Consider the following 9,425-nt stretch of genomic DNA (forward strand, 5'->3'; position numbering starts at 1 on the left):
GCAGGGGATAACGGGAACTCAATAAACACACTTCAGGCTGCAGCCACAAGGTGACTTTAATAGCTTTAATTTAAAAAAATACTCCACTTGTGAAAAAAGGCCATTTCTCTTTTTGTTTTCCTCTGAGTAGATCAGTGTCATGCTCTGAAAATACCTGTGTGCTGGCCTGGAATGGAACAGGTGAACATTTTTCTCAAGCACTAATAACAGCACATACAGTTTTGAACTAAGTGCAAAAGTCATACACCGAAAAATCTGCAGTACAAGGGTCTGACAGAGAAACACTTTACAGAGGTTTCTCGCCAAAATTTCAAAAGTCAAAACTTTTTAAAGAGACTCTAAAGCTTCTTTCTAAAGAGGACTAGAGGCTCTGGGTCTTAAAAGCCAATTTCAAGTTGTCAGCCTTCCCTAGAGTTTTACATGCTTTTTGAAGTATTTGGCCTTTACTGGAACAAAGCTCAGAGCTTCAATGGAAATCTTCATGCAGCAGAAGATCTTGCCAGCAGGGAAAATCCATAATGGATGAGAGCAACGTAGGGGAGGACACTGCAAACTGCAAAGAGGGTGTGGACAACTGGTAGCTCTAGAGATCAGAGATGATTCATACTCCAAAAAATGTATGGTAACTGTATTTACCAGCTGCACTCTGCTCAATGGATGCTGAAATACTTAATAAAAAAATACTGAAAAAAATCAAAATCAGTACTGTACCTTGTACAAGTCTCCTGCTTTCTAAAGAGCCTAAACATATTTATCAGAAGGGGGGGATGTGGGACAAGACACAACAGAACAACTTTAAAAGCATAAGAAATCAGACTGAAAAGTCTGTTCCATGTAAGACACACATTCCACTCAGTGCAGAGAACCTGAGAGCTCCACACCACGCTCAGGGTCCTTGGGAGGCTTTGGAGTGCAGAACACAATTTATCCTTAAAATACTTTATTCCATTATAGTGTTCAAATCACGAGGCACGATTCAGATTTCAGCACTGCAGATCCAGGACCCTTAAGGAGACTCAACTACCTTCAGCACCTTATCTGACAGTTCAGAGCTACTTTACACACCCTGAGGGTCACCCCAAACACTCACAGGTTCTCCTCACCCCTCAGCACAGCTCTTTGGGGCTGTTCTGACAGAGGAGCTGGTAACTGAACTGAGGGAGCTTTAATTCTGCCCTTTTCTAGCCCTTGAATACTTACACACCTTTAGTTTTCATAGTGAACTGCTGACAGGAGAGGAACCAAGGTGGATCCCAGACATGGAAGTGGCTTTAAAGACAGAAGTCTTGAGCTCAAAGTGTTTCCCTGCTACAGAACTCACACTCACCAATCCATTGCACTCACTGCTCCCTGTCCAGTTCCTTCTTCCTGTCAGGACACTTTCTCCTTCTCCCTGTGCCTTGGAGGGGGAAAAGCACAGGAGCTACTTCTGCTGCCAAGGGCAGCACAGTTGTGGGGAAGTCTGGACTCCAAAAGCTCAGCCCAGAACACCAGAAGACACTGGCAGAAAGGAGTCTAATGGCATCTGCTTGAAAACACTGTCACTGCCATGAACTCAGGCAGTTTTGTTATCCTCACAGCCTTTCAAGCCAAAGGAGTGTAATTTGATTGCTAACAATTCAGGGAAAAAAAAAGCAGAAAGAAATCTTCCAAGAGGGTCTCTATTCTCAGCTGGAGGTTATGAAGGTGCTTTGGAAGATTCCAAATCCAGCCCTAAGAGTTCAGCAAGCTACAGCTACTGAAAAGAAGTGACAGGTGAAAAGGGAGGCTGATGATCACGGTGGGTGTTACTGCCTCAGGCAACTTAAAAACATCCACCACCTTGTATGAACAGCACAGCCTTAATTAGTAATCAGTAAGAGCCAGGACAGTGGTGATGCCCACATTTAATAGGGAGCTGTTCTTCCCAACTAATTGTGTTTTAAGACATTGTTCTCAAGTCTTAAGAAACAGAACACAAATGAGGTTCTAAGAACAGAGATGCACTTTGCCATGGTCCCCATAAAACCGTCATCCTCCAAATCAAGAGACTTGGTGCCCTACCAAAACTCTAATTAAAAGCAATTCAGGACAATACACAGTTTTGTTTATGACCATGAAGTTTTTCTGTGGCATGACTATGATCAGAAAAAAAAAAAATCTTCATTCTTCTATTGCTGTTTTGTTATCCTGGGAATTCTATTTCCAAATGTTATTCATAGAGTTATTTTGTGTGCCACTTTGTATTAAAAGTTCAGTATAAAACAAGACAAAAGCAATAAAATCAAATCATTCAGTCTTGTAAGTCAGACATCCTCTCACTTGGGCCTGGGCTACATTCTAAGTTCTTGTTAGACAAGCACAGTGACTCTTGTAGAGCTGTACAGCTGAACACATGGAGCATACACCAATAACCAGGGACTGAAGCAAAACTGACTGATAGATAGGCTTTAAATCCTTTGTCAAAGTACTTTGTTGAAAAAGTCTGCTTCTGACTTCCATGTTTAACCCAGATAAATCATCTTCCCTGTGAGAGGTACATCCAGCCCCTTGAGCTTAAGAAAGTAAATGAATAAGATCACGTTAACATTAAAAGCACGAGTAGTCCACCAGTTCTCCCCACCTTCCCACAGAAAGGCTGGCAGAGAACTTAAGTTATCCACCACAGGAAGTGTTAATCTGTTTTATCTTCCTCCTCTGCAGCATAGATGGCTTGATTCCTCCTCTTAATCTTTTTAACACCACTGTTCCCGTTCTCATCACCCCCAACGCGCTTCAACGGTCTCTCGGTGGAGCTCTTCTCCTCCCCCTGCTTACTCCCAGCAGACTTCTCCAGATCCTCGTTGTTGGAGTCCATGGCATCATCGGAGGACACCGCCATGGAATCCGGCATGATCCGGATGTCAGAGAAGCTCGTGGAGAACTCGGGGGGGTGATCAGGGGAAGGGTCTACAGAGCACGTACTCAAGTCTTCATCGCCACCTTCTTCATCCAGCATTATCTCATCTGGATTGATGGAGGAAAGGCCAGAGTTATCTGTGTTATATTCACTGGGCTCCTCTGCTGACCCAGTGCTGTCCATCTCCTCCTCCTCCTCCTCCTCTTCATATTCACCCCGTCCTGAGCCCTCTTCCTTCGCCTGCTGGATCCTGTCGTTGATGTCAGTGAGGCCAAACTGGGCGCAGAACTCGGTGGTCTGGGGATTGATGGTATGAACTGGCTGCATGTTTTTCTGGGGCTTGCTGGGATCATAACAAGCAGCTGTCAAGGTGAAGTTGGAGGGAATTGTGAGGTTGTGATTCAGCTCTTCTAACACCTCTTTGATGGCTTCGTCGGTCGCGCTGTAATCCCACCTAAAAAAGTGCAGAGAGTTCAAACAAGTGGAGCTGGTCCAAAGGCACTGCCTGTTCCCACTGCAAAGGAGGGGTTATGAATCCAGCCCACAACAGACACTTCATTTCTCAGGTGATCTTTTCAGGGAAGTTTTCAGTTTCCTTTGGTCAGCACTGAGATTCCTCCCTCCCCACCAAGGATTTGTGTATTATGTCAGCCCACCCCCACGACCCAGCCTGATTTTCAGCCTCACAATCTGTCTGGCAGGATGATCAGCCACGGGGTATTCTCTGTCCCTCCAGTGCTGGTACCTGAGTTTGCAAAACAAAACTAACTGCCCAGGAAGAGCAGGAAGGAAGTTGCTTGCTCCAGAGTACAGCTCTTTGCTTCCCAGGGCATTTAGCAAGTCCTGCAGGCACAACAGGCTGCAGGACACAAACACAGCTCTGACATAACTTTACCTCCAGTCCAGAAAAAAAAAAAAATCCCACTTTTCTCTCTGCTTTGCAGGCAACGTACCTGGCATGGAGGCCATTCTTTTCAGGCATGTTCCAGGAGCACTGAGTCACATTAACCAGGCTGTTGGTGGCCTTGAGCACTGCGATCCACTCGGCATCGTACTCCAGGGAGTCACCCGCGTTAGGATCATGCTCCACATCTATTATCTGCTCCCAGGCACACAACACAGACAATAACAACGAGAGATATTACAGAGTTATTCCTCTTGACATCAGAAACTCATTAAAGTTTTGTTACTTTCACCGTGCAGAGTTTTAAGAAGGTTTAAAGTACACTGAGCTAGGGGTCTCAACCAAACAAGTCCTCTCAAGCCCCAGCTACAGGGTTAGACCAGAAGAGGCTAAAAAAGGACAATCAACAACAGTAAAAAAGGCATTTTTCTGAATTTTAGCTTACAGCAAATAGAAAGCAGAACACCCTCCCTTCCTCCCTACTGCCAGCAACTGGGCAGTTATGCAACTTAGAATTGAATTTGCCTACTCTTAAATTCACATACACATCAAGAACTGATGGCAACAGTCATTCTGCTGCATGAGCACACAGCAATTAACAGGAATTGGTTTTAAACTCTTTCAGCCGCTGATGGACTGAAATTTGTCTTCAGTGACATTAACCCAAATCAAAGTGTTTGGTTTAGTCAAAGCACTAGTCAGACTCTGATTTTAAATGATCCATAAAGTAATTTCCACCTTTTAAGGCAGTTTAGAACCAAAAAAAAAAATAACAAAAGATGCTTTTTAAACCAGAGTTACACGCAGGGGCATCACCACGCTGTTGGAGGTAGTACTAACCCAGATTAGTTTTGCTACACGATTTTAAGTCTGGACTAGCACCCCAGTGTCCCCTTGCAGAGCCAAAGTCCATCCTCATGCTCTCTCCTATCTTCAGAGGTAGCTCCTGGGGCAAATGGATCCCAGCACGTGCCCAAAGCACAGAGAACGAGCCACCTTCCCTTTAAGCTGATCAACTAAAGCTAATTTCAGACTCCTAAAACACTTGACTGCATTTGAAGAAGAGCTGTCAGGGGCTCCCTCTCAGAGCAAGGAATTTTAGACTCATCCATATAAGTCAAGTTATTTTTCCAAGGCGAAAGGAGATGGCAGGGACAAGCAAATGCTGCACCTGCACGGCAAGACCCGAGGTCTGCTTATTTCAGGACAAAATTATGCAAAGACCATTCCACATATCCCCCATTCCTACTTTCTTTAAAACTGATCAGCACTATTCTCCAGCTGATATCTAAAAGCACAGCAGTAGCAGCCCAGACAAGTGAAATACTGACTGTGAAAACCCAGTGCACATGTCCATCACCTGCAGGAAGTCTCTGTGTGGCAGGCATTTATCCAGAGCCAGAAACTTGGTTGCTTTTGGCAGCTCTTCTTTGGAGCTTGTCTAGGAAACAAATGGTGTTCACACAGTCATTAGCAGTTCTGTGAAATCTGACCATTCTAAACAAGTTGTATAGACAGGTTTACAGGCATAACTTCTGCAGAAAAAATACTTTCAGGAATAGAAACATAGCTTGGGTTTATAAGAAAGGGATGAAGGGACAAAGAGGAGGACAGATTTCCCTGGGAGTCACCCAGGAAGCTGGATGAAGGTGAGAGCAAGATAAAGCAAGAGCCACCTTTCGTCCCTAAGGCTGAGGACAGCCAGCCTTGGAGCAAAAAGGAAAACTGTAACCAAATTAAAACAGACTTGCTGAGCCTGCAAGATCTGGAGTCACATTTTTACACCCAAATAACTTGCAAACAGGAACAGGAGGTCCCAGCACTTTCAGGAATAACTGTTTCAACTCCAGAGGCTGGTTTTTGGCTTAACCCAGGCCACCAGGCAACCCCACCTGCCGAGCCTTACAGGTGCCCTGCCCCCCAGGTAACCACGCTCTTCAGTGGCTCCTCTATCACCTTATTTTGAAGTAGTCTCCTTCCCCAGCAGAGCTGGAAAGAGAATGCTTTCCTGTAAGTTAAATTAACATATTTCAACAGCAGTAACATGAGCTATTTCATGCTGTCCTTGAAGAAGATTGAGGGAGTTACACTCCTGATCCCTGATTTATAACATCTCTTTATGTTACATAAATTAGTAGTCTTAACACCACTTAATTTTTTTGTGGCTTAAACTGAGTTTTAACAACAAAAACCATTAAGCAGTTGCTTTTCTGGACACTATTACTTGCACTGGAATTCTATCCTGTGTCTGGGACACACACATTCTTCACTGCCTTTCCCCCTTTACCTCATGCTGCATGAAAGCTGCGAATTTAACGTGCAGATGTGCTGAGAACCAGTAGGTGGGTTTGAGGTGCTGCAGGAGCTCAGAGGCAGCAGGGTTCCCCAGAGTGTTGCTCTCCACTTCTTGGCGGAAGAAGGATTTCATTTTGAGGAGCTGTTTCTTGTTCCCATAGTGGTAAATGCTCCTGGGCCAGTCGTGGGACATGAATATATCCATGGGACGCTTCAGCTGTCAGCCAAACGCACAGGGTACAAACAGCACATGTGATAAAGGAGTCAGGAACCCCACAGCACAAGGTGAACACATGTCACACGTTCCCCCTCAGACCAACACAGAGCCAGCTGGGACCAACAGCCTCCCTTCCAAAGCCAGGGAATGCACTGCCCAGCCCCATCCTGCGGGTGGCCTCCGGAGCTGCAAAGGGACTCTAATGTCCGTGGTCTGTTCTACACTTTCTTGGGATAGTCAGCTGCGTTTTGTACTGCCTTAGAAAAGAGATCACATCATCACCATAAGAGTCAGGCACTCAGGGGGAACTACAGCTGCAGAGCAAGTTCTCTGCCCACAACCCAAGGCATCTTCTTCCTCATGAAATTGTTAAAAGCTTTGTTTAAAAGGGATAATGGCTGAGCACAATATTCCTCCTCAAAGGAAGCATCCCTCAGATCTAATCAATGCCTTAAAGCATGTCTTGGCTTAACATTTCCCTCAGTTGTATCAGAACCCACCTCTAGATGAAACCTGAGTCCAAGTAACAAGAAACTTCAAGTGAATGCAATGAACCAAACCTTCACTCCGTGTTCAGCATCCCTGTATCTACTGAGCACTTCAGTGTGCAACTGCAACCTGAACAATCCTTCACAAGATGCTTATAAAGACATGTATTTACACCACAACCTCAGCCAAATAGAGTGGCCCTGTGACACAGCAGGGAGTAGGCAAGAGCTCAAAAATAAAGTGAAACTGTCCTTTGAATTTCTCACCCTGGAGTCAAAAATACTTAAAACCACGGGGATTTGGGATCAGCTTGTTTAGCTGGTTCAATTTTGAATAGTTTAATTTGTACCAACCACCTTGGATGTTAGATAAGGTAGCATCCACCTTCCTAAAGCCAAGGTAAAGCTGGAACAGAGGGGTATCACTGGAGTACCTTTCACTCTGAGTTTTATCCAATTCAAAAAAACCCCACAAAAAACCGACTCCTGTCTGTGTCTGATTCACACCAAATTTGCACTGCTACACAAAGCATTGGGGGAAATACTCAGCAGCAACAACATCCAACATAAAATGGTCTGCCCAAAGTAGCTGAGAGTTGTTGGCAAGATTTGCTATCCAACTGCACACTTGGTCAGAGCAGCTGTAACTTCTCACTTCCAAACGAACGAGAACTATTCACCGCTGTTCAAAAAACCAGGAATTTCACTAACCTGTTTGAGTTTGAAGACTTCAATATTCCTCACATGGTAAGCACTTCTAATTGTTTGCTGGTTGTATGGGGGGCACTCAAAGTGGCCTGAAACAGTGAAAACAAGAGTAGTTGCCTGAAACAGCAGTTCCCTCCTACGCTGCTGGCAGGGCAGCGTTTTGGGGTCACACAGACACCCAGAGCACCCCAAATACAAGGCTGGCAGTAATCAAAGCAGACACTGTATCTCCTTTACACAGAGTGTACACCAACAGGCTGCCAATCTTTTATGTGTGAGGCAAATATGTTGTAAAAATGTGCCTAAAATAACGGGCACTTCTTCCACTGCATGTCTTATTTTCACAAATATAGAAAATAGAGTCATTCAGTGTGGAAGCAAAACCCAGGAATTTGACTTCAATACTCAAAAGCCAGGACCTGTTGGAAACAAATAACTTTTGGCAGAAAGATTTATGAGGTTTTGCAGCTCTGAGGTGAGATAACAGCCTCAGTACCTCCGCAGTGACACTGCACAGCCATGTGCAATTCCACACGTGGAGAGCTGTCTGCTGCACAGCCATGACATTCCTGTGTCATGTCATATCATGGCTACACATGCAAACGTGCTGGCACAGGAAAAGAACACTGGGGAGATGAGAAAAGGCTGAAGTTGGGCATAGACACAGTGAGAGCACAGAGCAAGCCTCTGTGAATGGTCAGTGGTCAGAACATAAATTAGGATGTAACAACTCAGAAAGAGGCATAAACTAAAAGATCACAAAAGACCACACGAGAACTGACTCCTGACTCAGGCCACTGAGGCTGTGATTTTCTATGTTTGTTCAAGAGTGCTGCCACCCACCACCAAACTACAGCTTAACAGGTTCAGCAGCAGCTCAAAGATCCCTGTCACAGCCCACAGGCACCACAAATTCCAGGAGCACAAACACAAACCCTGACAAAGGGATGAGTTTCCAAGTTTGCCTTGGGACAAGAAACCTGAAAGTCCAGCATAGCTCCTACATACTCTAAAGAATGCACAGAAAACATACTTTATTACTAGTCATGGTTATTGTCCCACATGCAATATTTAGGCATACAAAGTGTATGCTTGATAACAACAAATTTAATTAGCATTGACAGGTATTAGACAGAATCAGATGTTCTAGAAAACTAGTTCAGTACTCTGCAGCTTGAAAGCCACCTGCAAAGCTTCTCTGAAGCCCCGTGTTACTGTACAGTAATCACAATCACTCCTGCATGTGCTGAGATCAGAAAGAACACTGACACGGGGCATCATCTGTGACAAGATTTTTGCCACGCTTCCAAGGAAGAACTCTTGAATATACACACATATGTGTGTGTATAACCAGGAGGAACTGGATGTACGGACATTAAAACTCAGGACAGGACAGTACATTTATATAGTGTTAAACTGGGAACACAAGGAAAACTAAAGACTCTTGCACTGCAGGCTAAAAGGACACTGCCAGGGAACAACCAAGACTATTCCAGCAACACTCCAAAGGTGCCCTTGCTTCCTGCTGTGGTCGCTGGGCAGCTACAGACTCATCACCAACTCCAAAAAAACCTGGGTATTGAGCCAGCAGAGGTTTCCAGCGCAAGAGCTGGAGCAGGGATGAGGACAGCCAGACCCACCCCCACGGCATTCCCTCCCCGCTGTCCCGGTACCTTTCCGGTAGTCGTGAGATTTGAAGATGCCCGAGATGCCGCCGATCCTCACGCCGCGGAACCGCACCACGCCCGCGTAACCTGCAGGACACGGGACGGCGGCCGCTCACCCAGGGCAGGGGCAGGAGGGGACACGTCGGGAGGGGACACGTCGGGAGGGGACACGTCGGGAGGGGACACGGCGGGAGGGGACACGGCGGGGGCTGGAAAGGGGTCGGGGCTGGAAAGGGGCCGGGGCTGGAAAGGGGCCGGGGCTGGAAAG

The 9,425-nt window shown here is 45.7% G+C and overlaps 1 protein-coding gene across 1 annotated transcript in view; it reads right to left on the minus strand.

Moving 5' to 3' along the window:
* Positions 1 to 923: 923 nt before the first annotated feature.
* The window catches only part of DBR1 (debranching RNA lariats 1), a 9,031-nt gene continuing 529 nt past the window's right edge, over positions 924 to 9,425 (minus strand). Inside the window, exons 3-8 of the mRNA XM_027650648.1 lie at positions 9,164 to 9,244; positions 7,494 to 7,579; positions 6,070 to 6,294; positions 5,143 to 5,223; positions 3,832 to 3,977; positions 924 to 3,332 (exon numbers count right to left, since the gene is read on the minus strand). Coding sequence (XP_027506449.1) covers positions 2,654 to 3,332; positions 3,832 to 3,977; positions 5,143 to 5,223; positions 6,070 to 6,294; positions 7,494 to 7,579; positions 9,164 to 9,244 — 1,298 coding nt within the window. The 3' untranslated portion in view covers positions 924 to 2,653. The remainder of the gene's footprint in view (positions 3,333 to 3,831; positions 3,978 to 5,142; positions 5,224 to 6,069; positions 6,295 to 7,493; positions 7,580 to 9,163; positions 9,245 to 9,425) is intronic.

This window comes from Corapipo altera, unplaced genomic scaffold (assembly GCF_003945725.1).
Source record: "Corapipo altera isolate COAL_440 unplaced genomic scaffold, ASM394572v1 54, whole genome shotgun sequence".
NCBI lineage: Eukaryota > Metazoa > Chordata > Aves > Passeriformes > Pipridae > Corapipo > Corapipo altera.